The 27,333-nt window shown below is 47.3% G+C and overlaps 1 protein-coding gene across 4 annotated transcripts in view; it reads right to left on the bottom strand.

The window, feature by feature from the left end:
* The window catches only part of BIN3 (bridging integrator 3), a 43,225-nt gene extending 17,096 nt beyond the window's left edge, over positions 1 to 26,129 (bottom strand). Inside the window, exons 1-3 of one of the 4 annotated variants that reach the window (XM_073892612.1) lie at positions 26,036 to 26,116; positions 10,385 to 10,457; positions 3,775 to 3,823 (exon numbers count right to left, since the gene is read on the bottom strand). In XM_073892612.1, coding sequence (XP_073748713.1) covers positions 3,775 to 3,823; positions 10,385 to 10,396 — 61 coding nt within the window. In that variant the 5' untranslated portion in view covers positions 10,397 to 10,457; positions 26,036 to 26,116. Of the gene's footprint in view, positions 1 to 3,774; positions 3,824 to 10,384; positions 10,458 to 26,035 lie in introns of those variants that run through there. The other 3 variants (XM_073892611.1, XM_025873843.2, XM_073892613.1) reach the window with 3 other exon arrangements.
* Positions 26,130 to 27,333: the final 1,204 nt, after the last annotated feature.

The following is a 27,333-nucleotide window of genomic DNA, read 5'->3' as shown; positions in this document are numbered from 1 at the left end:
AAAGAACGAAATTAAATAAAGGAGGTCTTGGTCAGAATCCAGCTCTCCTGAAGATCAAGAACACAGAGCTGGTGCTTCTGAAGGGGAGGCGGGCGCACAGAAGGCCTGCAGACCCACCGGAGCCACGGCCTTGGCTCCCGGCACTCTCTTTTGCAATCCCCACGTGTGCTGATGCGTGTGTGGGATGTCAGACAGCACCTGGTCCCCCTGGCCGGCACTGCTTGGACTTGCACAGAGATGGAGCGACTGTGGGGTTCCAGCAGGGTTGGCTCACTCTGGCTGGTGAGGAACCTGAGGTCTCACGCTGGCAGCTGGGAAGTATGTCGGGGTGGGGCTGGATCCTTCTACTGCTGCTCAAGGCCATGCGACAGGCTGCCATGTCCATGAATGTTTCCCTCCTCTGCTTCTGGTGGCCAGGTGTGGGTTGCTCCTAAAGCTCACTGGGCTCAAGAGCTTTCTCCTCCCTTGGGGAAAGATCCAAGGCAGCACAACCAGGGTTCTGGACCCTCGGACAAAGGCTAAGGGAACAGAGAGACACACTGGAGTCTCAGTCCAAGGTACATCCATTCTGAGGGAAAGAGCCAAACACAAAAGATCTGAACATCTTTGTATGCTTGATGCTTCTGCCAGAGAGGCTATTGGCCCCCGGTCAACAATGCAAGTGTAAACACATGTGCAGACTGTCAGCGGGCCGGGCCGCAGGGTTAGCGCAGGGGGACCGAACCCCACACCGCAGGCCGCTCCCTGCATTCTCCAAGGCCTCGGGCTGCTCCCCGGGGTCAGATTGGCACAGAGCGCGAGTCGGCGTTTGTGAAGTGAACGAGTGGGCTGAGCTCCCACCCAAAGTGCCACTCGTGAAGTGCAGGAGAGACGGGCAGGCAGGGCCGGGGCTGCAACGCTGGAGCTACGCTGTGTCGGATCAGAGCTGAGGCAGACGGCACGCCAGGTGTTCTAAGAAGCCTCTCTCTGAGGGGTGTTGGTGTGGGGGGGAGGCAGCTTCCCTTTGGTCTGTTGCAACAAGATTAAATGAGGCTGAGAGACTCTCCACTCGGCAAGTGAAAATCTTTCTCAAGTGAAGGCTCGACATGGCACCACGGCGGATGCTCTTCTGCCCTGATGCCGTGGAGCGCCTCCCCCGCTACGGGTCGGAGCGTGTGCTTTCCTTCCCCCAGGAGACCTGGGGTGACTGCTTCAAAGAGCTCTTCCCTCCTTGCGGGTTACGAGGGAGGAGCGGCTTCTGCCACGCCAAGATGCTCCAGCTACTTTATGGGACTGGAGGGGCTGGGGGGGGGGCGGCTAAGCGGAAGGTTGGGACTGGGAGCTGGGGGAGCTTCCGTCCCTCCCGCCCACTGCGATGGCCAGCCCCTGCAGAGAACGTGCTATTCCAGCCAGAGCCTTGACAATAATGGGATTCGTGTTAATGACCTGGGCACAGGAGAGCAGTGTGAGCAAACACACAATGCTCTCTTTGTGTCTGACAGCTGGGTGCCTTGAGCCAAAAACCTCCTGAAACTCCCTGAAGATAACATGAGTGCTTCTTCCCATGACAGGGGCACCAGGACTTCCCGTCAGCAGGCAGCCACATCTGCCCCTCTCTGACAGCGCCCGGGCAAGAAGAGCAGTGCGTCACCGACACGGCTGCCCGGGCTCGGCCTGTGCTGGGGGCCAGGAGGGGCCTGTGTGGCGGAGAACGGAGAACGAGGCCGAAGGGGCAGGCTCTCACTCTTTATACTTCAGTGCCCCTGGGGAGTTGAGGGAGCAAACAACTCTCGTCCCAGCCCTAACCAGGCTTTGCTTCCTTGTGAGAGATCAAAGGCCGGGCCTACCATTCCCCCGCACTAGGGGATCTGGCTGCTGCGGATAGGCTGCGTCCCCGGTGGTTTAGAAAGAGTCAAATCAACTCTCTTCCCATCATGGAGTTAATATTTATTGAGGGCTCGCTATGTGCCGGACGCTGTGTTAAGTGCTTGGCCTCGTGTAGGACTCCGAATATGTCAATGGCATAGGTACCAGGTTCATCTGCACTTAAGGAGGAAAGCAGGGCTCAGAGAGCATAAGGGCCTTTTCCACGGCCATCACACACAGCACGTGGCAGAGAGGTGGGAATCCAGGCAGGAAACCTCCCAAATCTGGCTTCTTAACCACTACTTGATGCCCAGTCTGGGGGAGCGGATTCCAAAAGTCAAAGGACCACGATTCTATCTCAAACAAGACCCCGGTGAGGAGGTGAAGAGGCAGGCCCGGGGCCCATCGGCGGGCCTGTCTGTAGGGCCAACCGTAGGCGCTGGGAGTATACCTCTGCCCTTCCTCTGGGGAGTCCTCACCACTCCTCAGATGAAAAAACTCAAGAGATCTGTCAAAAAACACTCTGGTAAAGAAGCTAGAGACTGAATTGTAGCCTATACTTTTCTGTGGAGAACAGTGGCTATCTCCATAAAGGTAAGGGTGTTGGGAGAGTTTTCTGTTTGTCTGTTTGTTTTTTGGTAGTGAGTGTTGGGAATAAAAGACCCTTCTCAAAACCACTTCCCTTTCAGATCTGCCCTGGATTAAACTCTGGAGACTCAAGCCACACCTTCCCACTTCCTGTAGCCGGCTAGGGCCCAACACTTGCACGCCCAGATTCTTTGCGCTTCAGCTGAGAGCCTCCGCAGATGGCCGGCCTCTGCATGGGAGGTAAGCTCTCTGTCATCCTCGGCCCGCCTTCACTTGAAAGAGAAACTCAGGCCCACTTCCTTTTAAGTGGCCTGACTTTGGATTTTCCAAAGACTGAGCCATTGGTCAGATGTGTGCTGAACTGCCCTTCCTGCCAAACTGCAGCAGTATCTTTCCTGTAGTTCTGAGTCCTGAGCCAAGGCGGGCCAAGGTTATTAAGCCGAGGAGAACTGTCAGGAGCTCCAGCAGGCAGACGGTGCTGGGCACAAGGAGAGGCAGTGTGCCGTTAGGCTTTCCCAGTAAAACCAAGAGCCTGCTTAGATTGGTGCCTGAGGGGGTCCAAGAGGCCATTCTTTACCAGAATTTCCAAACCATGGGAGACCTTCCCAGCACAAGTGAGGTAGCATAAAGGAATGGAATGTGTATGGAACAGAGGCTCCAACTTGGGTTCCAACTTGGGTTCAGCTCTGTCAGTGTTAGTTTTTTTTTACAACCTTAGAAAGTCACTGTGACTTCGTGGGCCTTGGTTTTCTCATCAGAAAAATCAGGTTGGACTAGATGATCAGTAAGGGCTTCCCATCTCTAACTTTCTAAGAATCTATGACTCCTCTCCCATCCTGGAGATAAAATAGGGATAAAAACTGTGGGCTCTCAAGGGGGTAGGATTCAATCATGCTCTCCTGCTAACTCTGGGTCCTGGCCAAGATGCCCTTGGCAGTGGAGAGAAAGGCACCCCCCTGGAGAAGCTTTCTGGTCTTCATGCTGCCTGAGGTGGGGGGCCTATGTTTCAGAAGCCCTCTTAGGAAAGCACAGACTGCATGCCAGATTGCAGAGATGGGCCGTTCAGAAGCAATGGATTCCTCCTCACCCATCACCTACCTCCTCGACCTGCGCGAGGATGATGGAGACGAGCCCAGGCTGATCTGCAGAAGGAAAATGTCCCAGGCTAGGAGGCCCCTGAAAGCCACAGTCTAGGTGAGGTTCTAGAGCAACATGGCTGGGAAGAAGGCAGCCGGGGTGCAGCCCTCCCAGGCCCATGATGTGCTGAGTCAAAGTTCTGGTTCTCTGCAAAGGCCACGTGAGACAGACTGAGCCTCAGAATGAAAGAATCGGGTTACTCACTGTTTTGGGGACAATCTGTTTCTTGGGCTGCCCAATCTTGAAAGGAATCCTATGAGAGACAGAGACAAAGGGGGCTTTTAGGAGAAATGGGGAAGGATGTGGCTGAAAAGCACTGATGAAGTCTAGGCCGTGTTCCCCAGGAGGGCAAAGAGCGGTGGCGGCTCGCTCCCAGCCCTTGTGCCACCTGCCCCGTGGGTTTTGGGCCAGTGGCAGCCAGGCTGAGCTCCGGAGTGTCAGCTGGAAGTCCTGGGCACTGCCTTCTGCCCCAGAGCATCTCTCCTACCAAGAGTCTGGTGTGCAGAGGTGAGGGCAGGAAAGGGGAGACACTGTTCGACTCACAGTCACGGTATATCTGTGTCCTGAGGAGCTGCAAAGTCAGAAATTATAGGTTCAGCAGGGTAGCTATCATCCTTGCAAACAAGCGTTTAAAAAACACCATGAGCACCACTTCTCGTCTGTATTAGGTGTTTCACTACTTCTCTACAGAGGGACAAACAGTAGCCCTGCAGAGCTGCTTCTGTGGCTGGAGAGGGATGACAAACTAAAGGGGCATTAAGTACCAGCCAGGCTGGGTTATTTCCGGTAAGAACTGACAAAATTGAACTGTGGCTCAAAGTCTGGCCCAAGTCTGTCCAGAACTTGCTAAGAAGCTCTGCACCTAAGGTTCCCCACTTGGAAACGGATGACAGTTTGCATAAACAGAAGGAAGGTCAAGGTCTAGGCTCTAAACCAACGTACCACTGTTGCCTCCACCTCTGAGGAGCAGGCCACCTTCTGGCAGGTAAGGACTGCCCTGGGTTTCATTTCCTACTCTGCGAAAGGATAGGGTTAAACTGGTAATTCTGAAGCTGCCTTGAGGCACTGAGAATTCTGAGGCTTGCCAATGGCTGGAGAAAGGAGGCTCCCTGAAGCCCCTGAGCTAACAGTGAGTTAAGCACCCCTGGGATCAGCTCAGGGGACAGGGCAACAGCAGGAGAGCCCTGAGGGGACAATGCCACTCCTACTCCCACTCCTTTCAGTGCTCAGGACCCAGAGTCCCTTCCCGTTCAAACCTCCCGCTTCCACCCATCCACACCGGCCCCTTCCCTCTGCACGCCCTTCTGCCTGAGCCTGCTTTCTCTTGGCCCAAACTGACCAACACTGTTGCTAAACCCAATGGTATAATTAACCACCGATAATAACCCCAGACAACGATCCGGTGGAGAGGATGGGCCAGCCTGAGTCACAGTGGTTTAAATTTAATTTCTGGAGGACATCCTGTTTATTGTTAACCCAGCCCAGTAATTTGGGAGCATTAACCCTTTGGGGGCTGGCTGACTCACGTGGCTTCTGTAAACAAATAGTCAGTGGCTGTATAATTAGCAGAGGGAAAAGGTAAGCTCTGGAACTGAAAAGGAGAGAAAAGAATTGCTCTTTCCCTTCTGCAGATCTAAAGAACAAAGGTTAGGGGAGCGGAGCTCTGCAGTCCCCTCCTCCTCTTGCTCCCCCCCCCACCCCCCCGTTACTCTTCCCAAAATTAGGGATCGGAGTTGACTCAATGGTTTTGGACAGCGAACAACTGCCCTCAAGGACCATTTTGGTGACAGTGCACAAGAGGTCCTGGTGGCACTGAGAAAAGACTGACTCTGTTCTGTGCGAAGCATGTTGTGGTATAACAAGCTCTAGACCGCTAATCAGAAAGCCCGCTCTCTGCCTCTGACCAGTTTTGTGATATGGACAAATCACGAGCTCTCTGGAGCTCAGTTTCTTAAACTCTAAAACAAAGGAGTTGGACTAGGGGGTCCCTTCGCCCATCTAAAACTTTCCTTCTAAACTGAATCTTTGTTGCAGGAACATGGGAGCCAGATGAGAATTCTCCAGAATTCTCACAGTGGTCTTCGAAATGATGCTAACTTGGAGTCTAGGACTACAGACTAGCTACAGAAATTAGAAACTTCGATGCTATTACTTGTGGTGCCACAGCCTCTCTAAATCTCAATTTGGAATCACAGTATTTTTAGAATTGCAAGTTACCATAGAAATTGTTCCAGTTCAACCCTCTTATTTTGCAGATGGGAGAGCCAATCTGGAGAGGTCCAGTGACTCGCCCAGGGTCATGCTGCTGGCTCACAACTGAACCAGGAGTAAACAATCCCCTTCTCTCTCCGCAACTCATGGTTTGCCGCTCGTTCACATGAATTTGTTGTATTTCTTTGAAGGATCTAAGAAAAATCATCTGATCAAACTACCTAACCTTAACATACTATGGAATTTCAAAGGGGCTCCTTGTTTTTTAAAAGATCGGAAACACAAGAAATGAAGAGAGCAGAGTTATCGGGAGGAAGGAGGCTGTGCTGATCTGGAGCCTTCTACGCAAATGACAGGTTTCGTGCACCATGCTGTGTGCAAAATGTCACCAATAATGTCGTCAGGACAACAGGTATAAGACTTGGACTGTCCAGGGCAACTGGGATATATGGCCACTCCACCCATACGGGATGCCTTCCCTTCTCCAGGCTGCATCAAAGCTGTTCTCAAGTCTAAAACCTTGCTTGCCTTCTTCTAGATGTCTAAGACTTTATTTGGCATTTAAAAATAGTCTACCTTTTATAGTTAATTGAAGTTTATCCCTTTAAAAAGTAAAATATAATCATCAGAGAAAACTTGGGAACTACAGGAAAGTATGAGAGGGAGGGAAGGAGGGAGAGAAGGGGAGAGGGGGAGAGAGAGGGAAGGAAAAGAAGGAAAAAAAACAAAACACAGCTCACAGTCTCATATCTAAAGATAACCAAGGCTAATGTTTTGGTGTTAATTATATTTTAAAAGTTTGCAGAAAGAAAAAAATCTGAAGCAAATATGCCAAGTGTTAGTAGTGGTTAATTTTGGGTGGTGTGAGTGTGATTACTGTTTTCTCCTTTGCACTTTCCATATTTTTCAAATAAATGAAAAAAAAATCCCTTGTTTTTTCCTTGACTACAAAAATAACACCTGATCGGTGTCAAACACTTGGAAAACATGGAAAACACAAAGAACACACACACACACACACACATACACACAGAAAAATAAACAGTAACACCCTGAATCTGTGTGTACATACAATGTACATGGGTATATATGTATATTTACATAACTTTTAAAGAACAAAGGAAACATCATGAAGGTTTTTCTATGCCAGTATGCAGTTGCCATCAGGCTGACTTGTACGAGCTATCTAGTATTTCATTCACCATTTTATTTTTGTGCCCCACATCACTTACTGGTGGTCATTTCAACTGTTTCAGATTTTTCTTCTATTATAAAAAAAAACTCTTAATAGAGAAATCTTTGTGTACATCAAGGATTACTCACAAAGGATAAATTCTTAGAGTTGGAATTGCTGGGTCAAAGGATATATACATGTCCAAGACTTTGATACATTTGCCAAACCGCCCTAGAGGCAAATTGAGACAGTTGACATTTTTTAAAAGATTGAAATGGTTTAGATTTTACCACTAGCCCTTTGGCCTGTTTTTCAGGATTTTTTTTCTGGCTTAGTGTTTGCCTTGCCCTTTTGTACATGTGTGTTTAATGTACAGAAGCTTCTGACTGGTATGAAGTCAAATCTACCAAATCTTTTTCCTTTACGATGTCTTCGTTTGGTGTCTCGCTGAGAAAGAACTGCCCTCTCCAACCCGACATATAAAAATTCACCTAAATTTATTTTATTGGTTTCATTTTATTAACCTGAGTTTGCTTTCATCCGAGTTCTACGTGGGCAGAGTTTAATAAGACAAGGTTTGTTAAGTGAGACATTAGGTTCTGCCCTCCCTCCCCCACCCACATCTCACTTGCCCAAGACAAGCGCTTTTGACTGCGTTGGTTTTATTGACATCTACCTTTGCATCTCTAAATAAAAATGCTTCTATTGCTCTCTCTTGTTAGGTTTTAGGCACTAGCTCCTTTTTGTTTTGGAAGGGGAAGGTTTAAGAAACCTTCCTTTAAAGAAGCCAACCCTTTCCAGGCCTCCACCCCCATGACACAAAGGCACATCTGCATCTCCTCTTCTCGATACAGTTATGTGATTTGGTTAGATCAATACTAAGTAAACTATTAGGAGAATCATATGATTTCTTTTCCTTCCTACAAGTGGTGGCGGCCAGCAGATTTTTCCACCTCAGCCAAACCTTCAGCAGACTGCAGCGTTTGGAGCCAAGCCCCCCAGCTAAACCACTCCCAAATTCCTGACCTGCAGAAACTGGTACTGTTGTTTTGAGACACTATGTTGTGTGGGGTAATTTGTTACACGGCAATACGTAACTAGTAACACTGCATGTTTTTGCTTTCCCTGAGACTGTCATTTTTCTACGGATTTATCCCTCACTCTATTTCCGTTGTCTCAATCCACTGTCAACCCGTTTATTCGTATCAGGGGTTCACTTCTGGAAGCAGTGTCCACGGCAGCCTCTGAGCAGCGCGGCCCCTGGAGCACAGCTGACAGCCCAGGCTCTCCCCTTCTTTCCTCACACGGATGCCTTCCGCCTCTCCCAGGAATTCTGACACCTGGAATACGTGTCTTCCTCTTTGTTGGTTTACTCCTCGTTTGGGTGGAGTAAAAGTGTGTGCGAGATACTTTTTTTGAGACTTTGCATAACAAAAACCCTTTGTACTCTGCCTCACACCAGCTAGTTTGGGTATAGAATGTGGGCTGGACTTAATTTCTTTTCAGTCTCAAAGGCATTGCTTCGCTGGCTTCTCCTTTCCCAGTACTACTGTGGTGGTGAAGTCGAAATCACGCTGATTTCTATCCTTTGTAGGTGACCTACTTCTTCGCACAAGCTTATTGGATCACGTTTGTCCCCGGTGGTGTGAAATGTCACAAGGATGTACCTTGTGGGTCTAATTTCATTCACTGTGCTGGGGTACGGGCCAAACTCTTTCAGTTTGGCAATTTATAATCTTTCGTTCTGGGATTTAAAAGAACGTGGTCGTGGTTGGTTTCTTCCCATTTTCTCTGCCTCTTATTTCTGAAATTCTTGTAATTCCAATGCTGACCCTCCTTGGTTGCTTCTCCAATGTCTACTTTTCAACATTTTCTTATCTTGTCAAGTTTTCCATTTCTATCATATATTTTTAAAAGTTTTACTTTTTTAAATTTTTTAAAGATTTTATTTATTTATTTGACAGAGAGAGACAGTGAGAGAGGGAACACAAGCAGGGGGAGTGGGAGAGGGAGAAGCAGGCTTCCCGCGGAGCAGGGAGCCCGATGTGGGGCTCGACCCCAGGACCCTGGGATCATGACCTGAGCCGAAGGCAGACACTTAAAGACTGAGCCACCCAGGTGCCCCTAAAAGTTTTTATTTATTCATTTATGTAAGTAATCTCTACACCCAATGTGAGGCTTGAACTCACGACCCTGAGATCAAGAGTTGCATGCTCTCCAGACCGAGGCAGCCAGGCGCCCCCATTTCTATCATTTTTATTTATTTATTTTTTTAAGATTTTATTTATTTGACAGATAGAGACACAGCAAGAGAGGGAACACAAGCAGGGGGAGTGGGAGAGGAAGAAACAGGCTTCTCGCAGAGCAGGGAGCCCGATGTAGGGCTCGATCCCAGGACCCTGGGATCATGGCCTGAGCCGAAGGCAGACCTTTAACCAACTGAGCCACCCAGGTGCCCCTTTGCTATCATATTTTTAATTTCTGAGAGCTCTTTTTAATTTTCAGGATGTCCTGTTTTTTTTTTATTTTTATTTTTTATGGTATCCTGTTTTTTACTTCATGGATGCCTTCTCTCTCTAAAGCCCTTAATGATAGCTTTAGAAAACATGTCTTCTTCCTGGAGTCTCAGTTTCCCCTCAAGTTGTCTTTCTGCTTTTGTCTCCATTTTTCAAAAATACTCAACACTCCCCTCGGGGTGTGGTAATTCTTGGGTGTCTGCTCACATGCGTGACAGGAGACAAAACAGCTGATTAGAAGCCGTGAGTGCTCTGATGAGGTCTGTCTACTGTGTAGAGTGGCCTGGCTGAGCAGTTTTGTGGGGAGTCCCTGATGTCAGTATCTAGTCTTTACTTCTCTGGGCAGAGAAGATTCTTCTGTTGTCTCGTCACGGGAGTGTTCTTCGAGCTCAGTGAGTAGGTCACGTGTACACGTGTACGTGTGTGTGTGTGTGTGTGTGTGTCCGGCACGTGCCACAGGGGAGTGGAAGGGTTGTCTCAGCACTCCCCACCCATTTCTTCACTTCATCCTCCTGCCTTGAGGATGGCAGTCCTGCCCTCAACTGGACTTACAGTGGATCTGAGTTTTGTGGGCCTGAAGCTTATGATTTTGCATGCCCTTTTAAAGAAAAAGAATGCAAGTTTACAAATATAAACATAGGACAGGGCGCCTGGCTGGCTCAGTCAGTGGAGCAGGCGACTCTAGATCTTGGGGTTGTGAGTTCGAGCCCCACACTGGGTGTAGAGATTACTTAAAAATAAAATCTTTAAAAAAATTTTTAAAAAACCCCAAATATAAAAATAGGCATGAAAGTGTTTATTTAGACAGAGAAAAGAACATAACAAATTACAAGTTATAAAAGCTGACAAATAACATCAACATCAGAAAATCAAGAATAACCTAATATTTTTATTAATCATCTGCCTGACACACCTCTGTATTCATTTTTTGGCTGTGTAGTCAATGATTGCCTCTTCATGTGACACAGAGTGGGTAACATCATTTTCTTAGAAAAGAAAGGTAATTCAGCCTTTCCTTTAGTATGGTTGACTGAAATTTGTTTTCTATTACTGACAGTTTGGAAAAGCTTTTTTGTAGCTTACCAGTTATATATAAACACACTACAAATTTTAGGACTGTTATAAAATTTAGGAAAATCTCATGTTTCTTTCATAAATGAACTGTAAGATTTCAGGACACATTTCAGGTTTTCTTCTATGACGACTAGTCTTAGCCGCTCTCTGAATTTATGGGGGTAACCGGCTTGTCACTGATGTCCCTGGAAGACGGCACATCATAAGTTCTGTCATCTTTGTTATCTTTTGTGTTAAGAAATTTAAATGTTTTATCAGTGTGTTCATATGAATTGCTCCTCCTCTTTATTAGCTAGATTATCAAACAACCATCGCTCCTATTTAAAACTGATCTCGTTCTCATAATGAATTATTAGCTTTTAGTACAATTTGAAAATGTTTTGTTGTACTTTGATTTCAGAATATCTATTGATTTAATTGCTCACCTTTGTCACTTTTTTGTGTTCCGTTATTTTTGACCCAATTTTCTCCTTAGCTTTTTTTCTTCCTTTTAAAAACGTTTTCCAGCTTTATTGAGATACAATGGACACACAGAACATTGTCAAAGTTCAAGGCGTACAATCCTTTTTTTTTTTTTAAGTAGGCTCTATGCCCAACGTGGGGTTTGAACTCACAACCCCGAGATCAAGTTGCATGTTCTACCGACTGAGCCAGCCAGGCACCCCTTTCCCTTAGTTTTTAAGTACATATAAGGAGGACCAAAAAAGGTACCCTTTGTATATTTGCAACTCAGGAATCTGCAATTTCTTGTGGTTTTATCAAAGTTTTCAAAAAATGTCTGCAAACTGCAGCGAAAACAGCATACTCCCAATTCCGTCCTCCAGTAGCATCCCAAAAAAGGCCTTTGCTACTCCAAAGCTGCCTGACATGAGGGGTAGTAGAGAGCAGAAAAAGGAGGGAGTGAAGGCAGAGGTTTTCTTAACTAAGTGCAGTATAAATACATTTTTGATGTTTACAAAAACACAGCATCATGTGAACACACAGCTAGGGTTCCTTCTGGGGCCTTGGACAAGGTCCATGCAAGCCAGGGGCCCTGAAGCTTAAACTTTATTAAATAGTTTTCACACAGTAAATCCACCTTTGTGTGCCTAGTATAGGAGCTCCCTGTCTCATACTCTCCAAGGGGTGGGGCCCCTTCATTCTTTTGCTAGGATGAGGCAGGGACAGTCTCCCAGGGACACTGGAGTTGGGGAGGAGATGGCAGGGCTCTAAACTTATTCAGAAACAGCTTTCAACCAGTCCTTCTGATTGGAGCCCTTGGCTTCACCCCACTTCTAGAAGTACCTACTGCCATCAATTCCTGAACTTTTGAGGATTCCATAATGTAAGTTGTGATGGCTCTCGGTTTTCCTAAATGCCAGCTTAGGATCTAGCTTTCTTGGAACTTAGACAGTTACTGCAAGTAATTGCATCCCAGTTCCCAAATGTGGTTGATGTCTCTATTCTCCCTGAATCTATAGATTTGTGCCTTAAAAACAAAATCACTTTACTGTGCTTTTTGTGGGATCTGTGAGGGAGATAAATTAGATGTATGTATTCAACCTGTTATCTTTACTTGGAAGCTGATTTATTAAGTTTTAAATAACAGCTTTATTGAGATATAATTCACATACCGTAACATTCATCCAGTGTACAATTTGGTTGTTTTTAGTACAGAGAATTGTGTAACCATCACCACAACCTAAGTTCAGAACATTTTCATCACCCCCAAAAGAAACCCCATTATCTATTAGCAATCACCCCCCATTTCTCCCCTCCCTCCAGCCCCTGGCCAACCATTCATCTACTATGTCTATGGATTTGCCTAGTATGGACATTTCCTATAAAAGGAATTATATAATAAGTAGCCTTTTGTGTTGGCTTCTTTCACTTAGCAAAATGTTTTCAAGGATCATCCACATTGTGGCATATATCAGGACTTCATTCCTCTTTTATCATGGAATAATATTCGATTGCAGGGATATACCGTCTTTATCCACACACCCACTTTCCATTTATCCATTCACTCACCGGGTGAGGGACATTTGGGTTGTTTCTACTTTTTGGACATTAGGAATGTTGCTGCTGTGAACATCGTGCACATGTTTGTGTGTGGACATATGTTTTCATTTCTCTTGGGGACACACCTAGGAGTGAAACTGCTGGGCCATATGGTGGTTAAGTCTATGCTTACACTTCTGAGGAGCTGCAAGACTCTTCCAAAGTGGCTGTGCCATTTTACAATCACCAGCAGTGCATGAGGGTTCCAATTTCTCCACATCCTCACCAACACTTGTCATTGTCTTTTTTATTTTAGCCATTCCAGTAGGTATGAGGGTTATTTCATCATGGTTTGGTTGACATGACTCTAATGACTAATGATGCTGAACATCTTTTCATGTGCTTATCAGTCATTTGTATGTCTTCTTTGGAGAAATATTTATTCAAATCCTTTGCCTGTTTTAAAAATGGGTTGTCTTTTTTTATTATTGAGTTGTAAGAGTTCTTGGTCTATTCTGGGTACAAATTCCTAATCAGATATATGATTTGCAAATATTTCCTCTCATTTGTGAATTGTTTTTTCACTCTTTTAAAGGTTTCCTTTGAAGCACAAAAGTTTTAGGTTTTGAAGAGGTTTAATCTATTTTTTCTTTTGTTGTTTGTGCTTTTTGGTATCACGTCTAAGAATTCTTTGCCAAATTCAAGGTCATGAAGACTCACCCCTACATTTTCTTCTTAGGATTTTATAGTTTTAGCTTTTACATTTAGGACTTTGATCCATGTTGAGTTAATTTTTGTGTATGGTGGTCCTTCCCATGTGGATATCCAATTATCCTGGCGCTGTCGAGAAGACTATTCCTTCCCTGTTGAACTGTCCTGGCATCCTTATATATATAAAAAAATAAATCAACTGACCATAAATGTAAAGTCTTATTTCAGGACTCTTGATTTGATTCCATTGATCTACATGTTTATCTTTATGCTAGTACCACAATGTCCTAATTACTAGACCTTTGTTGTAAGTTTTGAAATTGAGAAGTATTGAGCCCTCCAACTTTGCCACGATTATTTTGGCTGTGTCCCTCGAATTTCCATATGAATTTTAGTGGTTTATTTTTTATACTTAAATCATTACTCCATTTAGAGTTTGAGTGTATGGTTAGCCAGTTGTTTTAACATAACTTAAACAACAAACTATCTTTGAGAAATCATTTCATTAGTGTGAAATACTTCTATTCCATACCACAGACCTGTCTACTCTTTTGCCAATAACACAGATTTAATTATTTAGGTTTATAACAGTTCTTAATATCTACCCAAACAGATCCCTTCTCATTACATTTCATTTCAGGTAACTGGCTATTTTAATTTCTCTTAATATTTAAGATAAACTTCAAAGTCATATGCTGTGTGCCCCCCCGCCCCCCAAAATCAGGATACTTATTACTGAAAGTGCATTACACTTATAGATTAACTTTTGAAGATCCTACATTTTTACAAATATTGGGTTTGCTCATTCAGGGCCATAATATTTCTTTCCGTTCACTCAAGTCTTTTTATTATGTGCTTTAGTCTTATGAGTAAGTCCTCTACTTTTATTTTGTTGAATATCAAGATCCCAAAGTAACACTTACATGTGAAATGTGTAGCCCTACACGTGGAACCAATTCCATTTGCTTACACTGCAAATGGAATTCTCTTTTTCATTTTATTGTCCTGGTACACAGGAAAGCTATTGGGTATTAAATATTTACCCTGAAACCAGTCACCATGCCTACATACTTAACCTATATAGCCTGAGAAATTCAGCAAGAAAAAAAGAATTAGGTTTTCCAAATAGACAGTCATATCACTTGAAAATAATGACAAAACTTCCCTTTTCTTTCCCAATATTTTGTATCTACTTCTTGTCTTGTGTTAGAGCGTTGGCCAGAAATTGTAGAAAAATGTTTCTGACTTTACTAAGAATGCTTTGGGGCTGATCTTTCACCATTAAATATGAAAAAGGCTACTGGTTTCAGCCAGAAAGCCTCCAATTAGTTAGGAAATATCTTTTTGTTCCTAGTTTCCTAAAAGACACAAAGACTGGATTTTTGAGTTCTATCACAGAGCCTTCTTCAGCATGCATTTAGATGATCAGTTTGCTCTCTTAGACCCAGTGCTGTGATTCACTATTACACTCTGCTTGGTAAAGGGTCAGGCTAACCAACTTTGCTGTGTATACATCTTACTTTTTTTTTTTCTTAAGATTTGTGTTTATTTGACAGAGAGAGCACAAGCAGAGAGAGAGAGAGAGAAAGAGGGAGAAGCAGGCTCCCTGCTGAGCAAGGAGCCCGATGTGGGACTCGATACCAGGACCCTGGGATCATGACCTGGGCCGAAGGCAACCACTTAACCAACTGAGCCACCCAGGCGTCCCAACATCTTACTTTCTGATTATGACACACAAGCCCTCCAGTGCAGGGACTGAATGTTATGCTTCTTTGCAACTTCTGTAAGTACTGTATTAGGTACAGTGCTATTTTCAACCTTTCATTGAATGAATATTCAGTAAATATTTATTGAGGGCCTCCTTTATACCTAGAACTACTCTAGGTTCTAGGGCTATCAGGATGAACAAGACTGACTCATTCTATGATCTCAGGGAGCTTACAGTCCAGTCTGATGCACACAGTAAGCACTGGATAAGTGGCTAAATAAAGAAGTAAATCAGTATGTTGTCTCAAGGACCCTATACAACATCATACTCTCATTTAAGTTTCCTGAAAAAAGTTACTCTCAGATAAGGCTTTATAAACAACAAAGAAAAGTAAGATCACTGTCTTCGGCCTCTCAATTCTTATCTGACTAGACCAAAGCTAAAAAGGGTCTCCCCAGCCACCAGCAGCAGCTGGGGTCAGGGGAAAGTACACCGGGTGCAGACTGTGAAAACAGAGCTGCCCTTTGGCATTGGCAGTAAAGCCTAGCTGGACATGGTATCAGAATATGGGTTGAGGGAAAACTTATTTTATTTTTAAAGATTTATTTATTTATTTGAGACAGAGAATGCCCACAAGCAGGGGCAGAGGGGCAGAGGGAGAGGGAAAGTCTCCAGCAGACTTCCCGCTGAGCTCGGAGCCCAACTCGGGGCTCGATCTCATGACCCTGAGATCATGACCTGAGCCGAAATCAAGAGTCAGTCACTTAACCGACTGAGCCACCCTGGCGTCCCCCAAAACTAATAAATTAAAGAGCTTAAGAGGAAATATGACAGGAGAAGAGTCTCCTGGGTTTATTCCAAGGCTGCCAAATGGCAGATATGCTCCCCTCTGCCGGAGAAATAGCCCGAAAACTGGGGCAGGTACCCGGAGGGAAGAACAGATTCTCTGCCACAGAAGCAGTGAAAGGTAGCCAGGGGAGAGCAAGAAGACAGGGCAGAAGGACTACACTTGAAGCAGCTCTTTTGCCTCTTCTCGGTACTACCTCCTTGTGGTTCTAGAACCCTGCTGGGATGCAGGGACCTCCTCGGGAGAAACAGCTGCTCTGGAAGGCACACGCGGCCAGTCCAACAGCATCACAGCATCTCCGAGAGCAGAGGCGCCCTGGCCCAGCGGGGGTGGTGGCCAAGGCCGGCAGTCCTCCAGGACACGGAGAGGCTCACTGGGCCTCAGGACCTTGGTCCCCCTCCTCCTCACGTTTTCCCTGGGGTTCTTCCCTTGGCATCGGGCGGGTAAGCAGAGGTCCAGAGAGAAGACAGGGCTTGCTCTCCAAAGAATCTCTCTGCTCTGGAAGAAACCAAGAGGGCTCGGAGCTCCTGGCCTCCGGACTAGGATTTCTTAGTTGGTTCTACTTGCCAATCCGTAAATATGAGCACCAGAGGGCAGGAGAAGGGATATTTTGGTCTCAGCAACAAAACGGAGAAAACAATTCTCTCAAGCCTACCCTTCTTCAACCCCCAACGTGCCCCACTTCAAAAAAGAAAAGAAGTTCTTTGTGTGCAGAGGGAAAGGGGGGAAAAATTCACTTTCACAATAAAGAAAAGTCAACAGGATGTTCTCCAAAACTACAAATATACTTTTTCAAACAGTAAATATCTCTATTAGCAGCATGATGCCAGTTGGCTAATTCTGTCTCAGTAAAACCTTTCCAAAAACCTCCTGCTCTTGTGTAATGTCTATTTACAAAAACAGCTCTTTTGCATTTTCAATTTGCTAGGTTTCTCAATCTTTTGTTTCCCCACCCCCTCTACTGCAGAGGCAGAGACAAGAGGCAGGCCCAGATGGCAGTTGGGTGGGGATCCCCTGGTCACCCCAGAAGATCCCTCGGGTCCCGCCTTCTTTGGAGAGTCCTCTGCTTCCATGACAAAGAAGAGCGGAAAGAAGCCCAAACCTACACATTCCTTCCTGGTCTTCACCTTGGCCTCTGGAAATCGTTTCTACTGAATGTGAATGAGCCTAGGCCTGGCTTGGGGGTGGAAAGAACCCTGAAATGATTCAGTCTACCCCACCCCACAGCTTTCTGAGGGATCACAGTTTTGGGGGGAGGGAGGAGGTGAGGGAGGTGGGAACGAAGGGAGGGCTGAGCAAAGAGGAGGCGGCAGTTGATAGTGGCTGAAATCCTGGCTCCCCGGGGAGTGGTCTGGGCCTGAGTCACTGTCTCGGCAAGAGCAGGAAGGTGGGCGAAAGGCAGCAGCTTCTGCAGGCTGTAAGGACAAGCCCCTCCTCCCCCCATCCTTCTGTTACCCTATCCTTGGGTCGTTGCCTTCTCTGGTCTGAGGCCCCACCACAGCTACCACCACCTTGCCACTTGGAGGGGAAACAGAGGGCTGGGGCCAGGGCAGGGCTTATGGAGAGGCGGCCGGCTCTGGCAAAGCAGCTGCTTGCTGGAGGTCATCCAGTTCAGCCCGAGCAAGGGCACGAGAGACCCCATCAGAAGGAGAAATGGACTGAGCTGTAAAATGGCCATTTCCAGCACCTCTGACCACAGCCTCTCCACCCCTCCCCGCCCCCGTCAGGCCTTCCCCTAAATTAGCCAGATCTAAAACCAGAGCACACACAATACTACCCTGACTCGCCACCAGTCCGAAGAGGTATGTGTGTGTTTAAAAATAAAAGGCATGACTCTGTGACTTGGCTGATTTGTTGCTTGGACTAGAACAATCCCCCAGCTCAGCTGTGATCCCTCCTTCCCCACTGCTCCCCAGGCTGACCTCTGAGAAGCTGACACAGAATGAATCACAGAATGTTCAGGGAGATAATGTGAGATCTTAGAAATCCTCCAATTCAAGTGACCATTTATTGAGCATCTCCTAGTGCTGCTTGGTGCTAGGTGCTTCAGAGACAACGGTTCATTTAAAGCAAGTGGTCTACTCCTGTATTCCTCACTAGAGGCAGTGCGCTGAGTTGGGGGACAGACTCGGGAGCTGGACTGCTTGGCTTTTAATTCTTCCCTCTGCCAACTGCCAGCTGTGGGGCTTTGGACAATTTATCTCACCTTCCTATCTCGCAGTTTCCTTGCCTACAGAATCAGACAGTAATATACGTATCATATAGGGTCGCTGGGAGGGCCAAATGAGTTTAGTTCCTAAAAGAGTTCCTGACGTAGAGTCTGCAGCCTATCAGTATTTGCAGTGAAGACGGTGGTGGGTGCTATTTCGACGATGACGAACAAACTGAGGCCCGAGCGGGTGGCTCGCACACGGTTACACAGAAGTAAGTATGGTTAGGAAACCTGAAATGATTTTTTCTGCTTTGGGGGCAAGCAACAATCCCGTAGGAGAGCGCATCACTGCCAGGCCCAAGTGAATGCATTTGCCTACAATGAATGGGGACTTCCTCCCAAGTAGTAAAAGGATTTGTGACAGAAGTCTGGAGGCTGATGGAGCGTCTAAAGGTTAAGAAATGGGAGGAAGGCAGGCAATTCAGGGAGGGAGTCTGTTTGTTTGTTTGTTCTATAGCTCCTTAGAAAACGGGTTTCCCCATTTTATAAAAGGAACACAGAAGGCCTTCTGAGGTGAAAGGCTTATCCTGCTTACTCAACAAGCCGAGAGAAGCCTCCGATACCTGCTTTCCATTCGGATGGGTGAGCCGTGGCTCAGAAGTCGACAGACTCAGAAACACCAGACCAGCTGCTTAGCTTCTGAGGCACTATCTCTAATCTCATTTTCACTTCTGTCTCTAACCAACCAGGAATTATACAAAGAGCTTTCATCACTCGACCTTTTCCCTTCTCTGCTGAAGGTCTGAAAGCAGGACAGAGAAGGAGGAGGGCTGAGATGGAAACTCACTTCTAGGCCTCCCCCCCCCAGGTCAGCCTCATCTACTGGCCGGGGGAGGGCAATGATTCTCTTGCTGCGAACAGTGAGGTCGGCCCTAGCCGTGATGCCGGTCAGGTCAGGCATGACAAAAGTTAAGAGAGACTATTATCCATTATTGTAAGCACTCAGAAAATGCTAGAGAACTACCCATGCATTCACCCGGCATTATCGGGCTCTGACATGAAGCCGTAGCCCCTCAGACACTGCTCAAGCCCCCCCCCCCCCCCCCCCCCCCCCCCCCCGTGCTCCAGCCCGATTCTGTCCTCCTCCTCACCCTGGTGGGGAACCACGGCCCTGCGTTTAGTACGTATTATTCCCAGACTTGCACTACATACGTTTAAATCCATAAGCACAACACAATATTGTTTTGTAGGCCTGAACTGTATGTAGATAGCACCTGGGTGGCTCAGTCAGTTGAGCGTCTGCCTTCGGCTCAGGTCGTGGTCCTGGGGTCCTGGGATTGAGCCCCACGTCTGGCTCCCTGCTCGGCGGGGAGTCTGCTTCTCCCACTCCCTCTGCTGCTCCCCCTGCTTGTGTTCTCTCTCACTCTCTCTCAAATAAATAAATAAAATATTAAAAAAAAGTACAATACTGACTGTATCACTTTGAAACTAACTTTTTATGTCCAGCATTATGCTTCTGAGATTTGTCCCTGTTGATATACATAGCTCTACTTCATTCATTTTAATGACTACCCGTTTCATTATGTAAAGATACCACATGGTAGAGGCTGGACATCTATAGACAATGAAGCAATCCCGCTCCCCTGCGGGAGTTTCTCTGGGTGAGGGGGTGTGAACGTTTCCAACTGCCACAGGTACTGTAGAAATCTCCAGTATCAATTTACACCATCACTCTCCACACCACCCTGCACCCTGGATGCCAATGGGCGCGCATTCCCACTGCTCCTCATCCTTAGATACTTGGTGTTGCCAGACTTTAAAACTGTGGCCAGTTGGATGGCTGTATGATGGCATCTCATTGTTTTAATCTGCTTTTCCCTGATTACTAATAAACCAACATCGTGGTATAGGCTTTTGTCCACTGGGGTTTTCTTTTCTATAAAGTGACTGACAGTTTTCCCATCCATGGATTACATTCTTATAAAGCACATGGCTGGGGCAAAGTTGCCCCTTCTACATTTCTTCTTATAACCCACGGAAAACAACCAAATAAACCAAACACTATCCTCAGCTGGCTGGAGTCACAGATGTTGGCTTATAGTCTGAACCCCTGTAATAAACTCCTAGATCAGTGTTTTTCTAACTGGGGTCCTGCATCAATCACGTAAGCTGCTACATGTTATCCTGCTGTAAACCTATCAAAATTAGTCCTGAGATCAACAGAAGTACACCATTCTTTTAAACATGAAATAGAACATAAAATACTGGCGTGCATCACACATATACCACGTGAAGCTTTTATCTGAAGTATAAATGTAGGTGTGCTGCAATATCAAAGGTGTTTCTGACTGCAAGTTGTGGTCAAAAAATTTAGGAAGCCACTGTCCAAGCTGGCCCCCTGGCTCCATCCTTCCTCTTCTCTGAGCTCTCGTACAAACCACTGCGAAATTAATCCGATGAAATCACTCATTTCCCCATGCCACTTCCATGCTCAGAACCCTTCCATTTTCAAAAGCCTAAGCTCAGTTTCGGCGCTCAGCGAGGCACCGCAAGCACCAGCAATGTGGCCCCGACTCTGGTGCCCACTGTCATCCACACAGCCTCTCCCCAAAGCCCTCTTCACTAAACCCAAAGCCGGTCTCCTGGTGGACCACCTCAAATACTCTTGATGCATTCCGTCTCCACACAGCTTTTCCACGCCATCCTTCTCTCTCACTGCCCACTGCAACACTGCATACTCGCTAGTCAGGGTTCAGCTCAAATCACATCCTCCGGTTGAAATTTTTCTTGATGATGCCACACCGACATTTAGGGATTGGCTGTCATTCCTATGAATCCCTGGAGCTTTCCATATGCTGGCTGAAGACAGGCACTGGTTCTCACAACCTTTGGAATGTCCCCCAACATGTGGCACAGGCCCTTGTACAGGAGAAATGTTCACTAAGTATTAAATCAACAAGCAGGGTGCCTGGGTGGTTCAGTCATTAAGCGTCTGCCTTCGGCTCAGGTCATGATCCCAGGGTCCTGGGATCGAGTCCCACATCGGGCTCCCTGCTCAGCGGGAAGCCTGCTTCTCCCTCTCCCACTCCCCCTGCTTGTGTTCCTGCTTTCACTGTCTCTCTCTGTCAAATAAATAAATAAAATCTTAAAAAAAAAATAAATCAACAGTCATTGAGTATGACCTGTGTGCGACATGTCGCACTGGGCCCTATTTAAATGGGTTAGCCACTGAAATAATGGGTTCGGGGAAGCACCTCTAATAGCTTACCTGCCAACCCTGAAGCTACCCCAACACATGTACATAAAGAGTACAACACAGAAGAAAACATCTTTGACGAAGAAGCTGTGGGATTCAGGATACGTGGCTCTTTCCAAATGTTGGAAAAAGTCCCTTCCCCTCTCACTACAAACAGCTGCAACAAGAGTGAGATGTTTTACACCGGTGCCCAAAGCAACGTCAACTACAGAATCACACAGGCTCCTCAAAGGGTCCGTCTTCTGGGCACCACCCTGCTCTCCAAAGAAGAGGAAAACACTTGGGGAGAGCCTGGCCTGTCCAAAGAAGTGAGTGGGAAGGCTGCCCGAGGCAGAGAGGCCCCAGAGTAAGAAGCTGAGATGGTCCAGAACACCCAGACGTGTGCACGACACAGGATTCCCTCTACCGCGTTAAGTGTGAAAACTGGCAGCTTCTTGTAATTCACTACCACCCCGGTAGTGTTCACACGTGCTGGCAAAGCCCAATACCTTCCTTTGGGGCCCAATCAGCTTGGGAATGGTCTTCCATTGTTGTTGTTTTTTTTTTTTTTCCCGTAATCTCTATACCTAACTCAGGACCCGGAGATCAAGAGTCACGTGCTCTTCCCACTTCCCAGCCAGGTGCCCCTGGTCTGCCATTTTTTCTAATGTTTCTGTTCAAGCACAGAGAATACTCAGGAGATGCAGATTTTAGTTCTGGCTCTGCCAGGTACTCTGTGACTGAATTCTAGTAAGTTGTCACAGGGAGATAAGAAGGCCTGCACTGCATACTTCTGAGGGTACACGTGAGGATGAAATCAGATAATGGAGGGGAAAGTAATTTGAAAAGTTAAAAGCACTGTACAAACGTACGATGGCAAGGGTCACACTAGAGGGAAAAGAGCCTCCACTGAAAACATGTGTGAAACAGAGCGGGTGGTTCGGTCTGCCTTCCTTTCTTTATATTCCATTCCTTTCATTTGACACTTACCGATTAGGTACCTACTACGTGCAAACAGGAGACACGCACAAAGGTGAAGAAGCTGTAGACCCTGCCCTCGCGCAGTCTGTGAGGGAGAGGAACACGCCTGTGGTCCTTGGAAGGCTGTGGAGGTGCTACAGGTGCTCTATGCAAGTAGAGAAGAGGACAGTCTGGAGACAGGGACAGAGGTGACAGAACACTCCATCTCCGAGAGGCTCTGAAGCCACTTCTTCCCTCATCGACTTAATGACAGCACTCTTAGAGGTTCTTCATTTCAGGAAGCGGCCTATAGGTTCTGCACGTTTTCATCTGAAAAGTTTTCCTGAGCTCAGGCAAGTCAGGAAATGGAAAAATAGTGCTCACCCATACATCCAATAAACATGTATGGACTGCTGGGGACACTGCTAGGGATACAGTGATGACCAAGACACAGTCCCTTTCTCGATCACGCACAGACTGGTGGGGTTACTGACACGTGAACCAACGATTCAAGTACAGATGCTAATGAGGGTCAGAGGAGGGGCACCCAAGTCGGCTTGGCCGGGTGTGGGGGGCTGTTCAGGGAAGACCCTCAGAAGAGGTGAAGCCTGCCCGACTCCGGAAGGATGCGCATACATCAGCCTGGCGGACGAAGTAGGAGTGAAGGGCATTTCAGGCAGAACAACAGTGCATACAGAGGGACAGAGGCACCAGGGGCCAGGAGAAGCTTAGACACAGGAGTAAAGACGGACAGCCAGGTCCAGGAGGGCCTCATAAGCCATGGCCCAGAGTCAGGCCTTTATCCTGAAGATGAGGGGGAGGGCATACAGGGTGAGAACATGGGGGGGGGGGGGGGGCGGATGGATTCCAAGGAGTATCAATATTTAAGGGGCAGAGAGAGGTAGAAGAGCCCAGAAGAGTCAGAAAACGATCATAGTCTCCATTTTTTTCACAACAGGCTTGGGTGGCACAGCGTCAGCCGGGATTATCCACTGCATGTCACAGATAGAGGATAGAGGAAGGCTGAATGCCTGCCCAGGCCGCCCTGGGGAGGAGGGAACCAGAACCTGAACTCACCCCTCGAGCTCCCAGCCACATTTCTCTGCATGGACCCTAATTTCCTTCGTTCCGAGTCAAACTTCTGGACCCCTAATAGAGGAAGATTTCCTACAGGACTCCTTTTTCCTTGTCACTTAAGCCTAAGAGCATCAAGGTATGTGGTTCCAGGGAAGGCTACAATCCCTAGAGACAGCTAAGCCAGATTGAAAAAGCAGATTATATTCTTAATTTTACTGAACTCTCCCTCCATACAATAATGACGACACAGACACAAGAAGAGAGAGGGGGAAACAAGCAGGAGAGGAGAAGGAAGAGCTTGACTTAGGCCCAAACAGTGGCTCAGTGACCTGAGATGTGAACATCAAACGCCTTCTTCCTAGCAGGGCACACCACTGGACCACCTGGCAAGAAGGCACGTGGGTGAGCTCAGTGGATGAAGGGATGGGTAGATGGTACAGGAAGGCAGCAGGTACCCACTAAACAAACAGGGGGTGGGTGGGCTGCATGCACAGAGGATGCAGGGAACAAAGACCTCTCACTCTTCAGGCAAAGTCCACAGTGTGCAAAGGGCATCAATACTGGACATTTCTCACTATGACATTTTGAAAGCCCAGCCTAGCCCAGAACAATGGTTACCCTCTGGGGACCATGGGCTGCATGCCCCTAGGCCTTATTCAATGATGGCTGGCATACCCCATGTGCTTGGTGAACTTGACCTTGGGCATCGGCCTCCTATGATGGCCCTACGTCACTCTGGTCTCTTCCCCCACTGAGAATTCCAGTCTCGGATGAATGGATGGATTCATTCTGGGAGCAGGAAAACCACTCTAGGAGTGAATCAGAAGGACCCAGCCCCGCTCCCTTTGCCAGCCATTGAGCCAGAAACTGAGTGTGATTGTGTGCCCAGGCGCCGGTGCTGTTCCCCTCTCAGGGAGATAGGGTCAGGGTCCACGTAAGAGATGACGTAGAGGCCCTCTAAAGAGGAAGAAAAAGGAATCTCAGCTTTGAGGGACAAAGCCACCCTTTTGGTTCTGACCCTCACTCCAAGGAGGTGCCAAGCGGCACATGTACTAGTAAGTTAATTCTGCAGGACAAAAATCTCAGCTTTTGCTGAACAGGCTGTTGTCAATTTCAATTCTCTGCAACCTGACAGGCCTTAGGAAACAGGCTATTCCTTTTTCAGAAAAAAAGCCCTCCTCAAGACAGGTGGAAACAGCATACTTCAGATCACCAAGAGAATCTTTTACCCTGGTCTCCGCTCTGTTCTTCTCCCGCTTTGTGAAGAAAAGATTGATTTTTAAAATTGTAAATGCCAATCTAAGCAATACAATGCATTTGTACTTCCTGGTTTTTACCCTGAAAAATTAAGCAAGAGAATTCCAAAGCTTCCAGATGAGGCTGGCAAGAGGACATCTATATCACAAGGTCGGGGGACCCAGGCTGACACTTTAAGGAAGTAATTCCTCTAGGAGAGGGAATTGAAGGATTGCCACTTTGCTCATCACTAACCAGGTTATAACAAGATGGGAAAGTGAGCTTTTTCAGGCTCTAGCCCCTTATCGGCCTCCTGGAGCAAAGATGGAGGAGAAAGGAGCAGCTCCTGCAGGGGGTTATTAGGGCATTGCTCCCGGCTTCGTCACGTGCTGGCACCAACTGTGTGACATTTGTCCACCAATCTTTGTCTAAGAAGCAGGAGGGAGGAGGGGACAGAAATGGTCTACATTTTACATTAGAGAATTGTCCTTAACACGGGCTGACATTCGCTGCTTGTGGCCAGAGTGTAGTTTCCACTAATGGTCAAATGTGAGCCTGCGAGAACCTTCCTGAAGGATATTCGACGATCTTCATTCATTTATGACTAGTTATCGTACATTTACTTTGTGTAAAGAAACAGGCTAGACTATGAGGACAGAGTGGCAAACACGTTCCCTATGCTAACGGACCTTGGATTCCAAGAGGTTTGATCCATCTTGTACATCTCTCAGGGTCAGTGTATTCATATAAGCAAATGATAGCTGGACCCCCTGAGGTTTGGGGTTGTGGATACGCAGGTCCTTGGGCCTGAAGGTAAAGCCCTTTGGGCAAACCGAGTCTTACAAAACAAATCAACCATTATATATTATGAAGTCTCTACTATGAGCCTTCATCTATTAATGGGCATCATATAGCAACATGCCTTCCTCTGAGCTGTGACTCTGCTACTCCGAGACACCTTTACGGTCTTGTCTCATGGCCTGCTAGTTCCCACAATGTTTAAGCTTACCTATGTCTATGTTCAAGAGAAAACAGTGAGTGGGTAATGGCCCTGTAAATGATTAAAACGAGTTCCATCCCACATTCGGAGTGTGGGTGTGGGTTTTCGATTCTGGACCCTTCCAAAAGGGAAGCAAGTTTTGTCTTTTGAAGACTGTTAAGTGAAAGCGAGTGGGTTTTTGATCAGTGAACTGGGCCCCCAGAGTGAGGGCCACAGCTCTGGGGCTACGGGAGCCGTGGAGAGATGTCCACAGGGGAGAAAGAAGGCATTTTACTCCACCTCAACGAATATTTACAAGAGATGGAAACAGGAAACTTCCTCACTCCAAGCAGCTGGGAGAAGACGGGACAGGTTCCATGTAACAGAAAGAGTCAGGAAACAGACGCGGGATCCCAGGCCAAGGGGATTCCCCCGCCCCATCTCCCGATGAGTCCTGCCGAGAGACGGAGCCTCCGGGAAAGCACCGGTGCAAGGGCCCTCGAACGACCAAGGGCGGAGGGTCCGTGCGGGCAGGGCGGGCAGCGCGGGCGAGGGGACTCAGGTGGGCGCGGGCAAGGCGCTCTGCCGCCCTGGGCCTCACTCACCAGCTCATGGTCCCGAACCTGGCCCTGCCGCCGGGGTCCTCGGCCGCAACTGGGTCCTCAGGGATCACTTCCGGATTCAGCCAGTCTCCAGGAAGTGACGTGACCCCGCCCCCTGTGCCCGGAAGAGGCGGGGTGGGCGGGGCCCGGGGCGTTAACCCTTCCGCGGCTGGCGTCCCGCGCAGTTGCTCGGGCCCGCGACCTCGCACCTTCCCTTAGGGTCTCTGGCCTCAGCCTGTGGCGGCGGCGTGGGGACCCCCGGGTGCGTTTTCTGCCTGAGATATTGACTTGTAAAATTCTCTTTCGCTTACTACACGTGCCTCTTAACCTTGTTATGGCCTCAGTTTTTGTCTGTAAAAGAGATTTCTAATCCAGAAACAGGAGCAGTCCTTGTCTAGGGGGGAAGGAGGCAGTTGGGGAGCCACTGGGCGGGATTTACATTCACCGTATGGTCTTTTGTATCTTTTAAATTGTGTACCCTGTACATGCCTTACCTGTTACAAACAAAGACACAAATGGATCTGTTCGCTTCTTCAAGATGGCACAAGGCTCTGAATGTAAGAGGTGCTTTTCCGGTTGGCATCGTTCTGTAATTTTACTCAAGGAAAGAGAGCAAAGAGGAAGGGTTGCTCCATGTCTCCCAGTCCTTTCCTCTGCTCCCCTTTACAGAACCCAAATGATGTGAATGGTCCCATTCTTTTTACTCAGTCATTTAACAAATATTCACAGAGGTTCGGCAATGTGCCAGTCACTGTGCTAAACTTAAGGCTTCAACCCTGAAAAAGAAGTATGGATCCTGCCCTTATTCCCTCCCAGACCTAGGTACCTGGAGGGAGAGGTAACTGGCAACTCAGTAATCACATATGATGGGGAGGACAGGGTGCTGTGGCTGCCTATAAGGGGCTCCTGCAAGCTGCTCATGAGTTTTAGTGATGACTTCTCGGAGAAGCCGATGTGTAAGCCAAGTTCTGGAGGCAACTCAGGCTAGCCAGTTTAATCAGAGATGAGGGCTGGAGAGAGTCCAGGCAGAGGAAACCTGTTTTAGCTGAGAAGGGTACTGAGTTCCAGACAAGCAGCTCACTCTGGGTCTCTGATAGTCAGAATTCAGGGCCTTAGTGCCTCATAAGCTGCCTGGGGCCTTGGGCCGTGTTGGTCTCCTCACCCCCAAGAACCTCCCTACCTTAGAAAAGCAAGCAAGCGAGAACTGTGCTGGTAACTGCTGGGCCCACAAGGGCCCTCGCTCTGGGAATTCTCCTCCAAATGGATCTCAAGTGTTTTAGGGTCATTTGGAGAGCAGCTAA

Source organism: Callorhinus ursinus, unplaced genomic scaffold (genome assembly GCF_003265705.2).
Source record: "Callorhinus ursinus isolate GAN/ISIS: 27379988/994484 unplaced genomic scaffold, GSC_fseal_2.0 scaffold4, whole genome shotgun sequence".
In the NCBI taxonomy this organism is placed as follows: Eukaryota; Metazoa; Chordata; class Mammalia; order Carnivora; family Otariidae; genus Callorhinus; species Callorhinus ursinus.
Note: the sequence above shows the minus strand (reverse complement) of the source record. Positions and strands in the feature narration are given on the sequence as shown.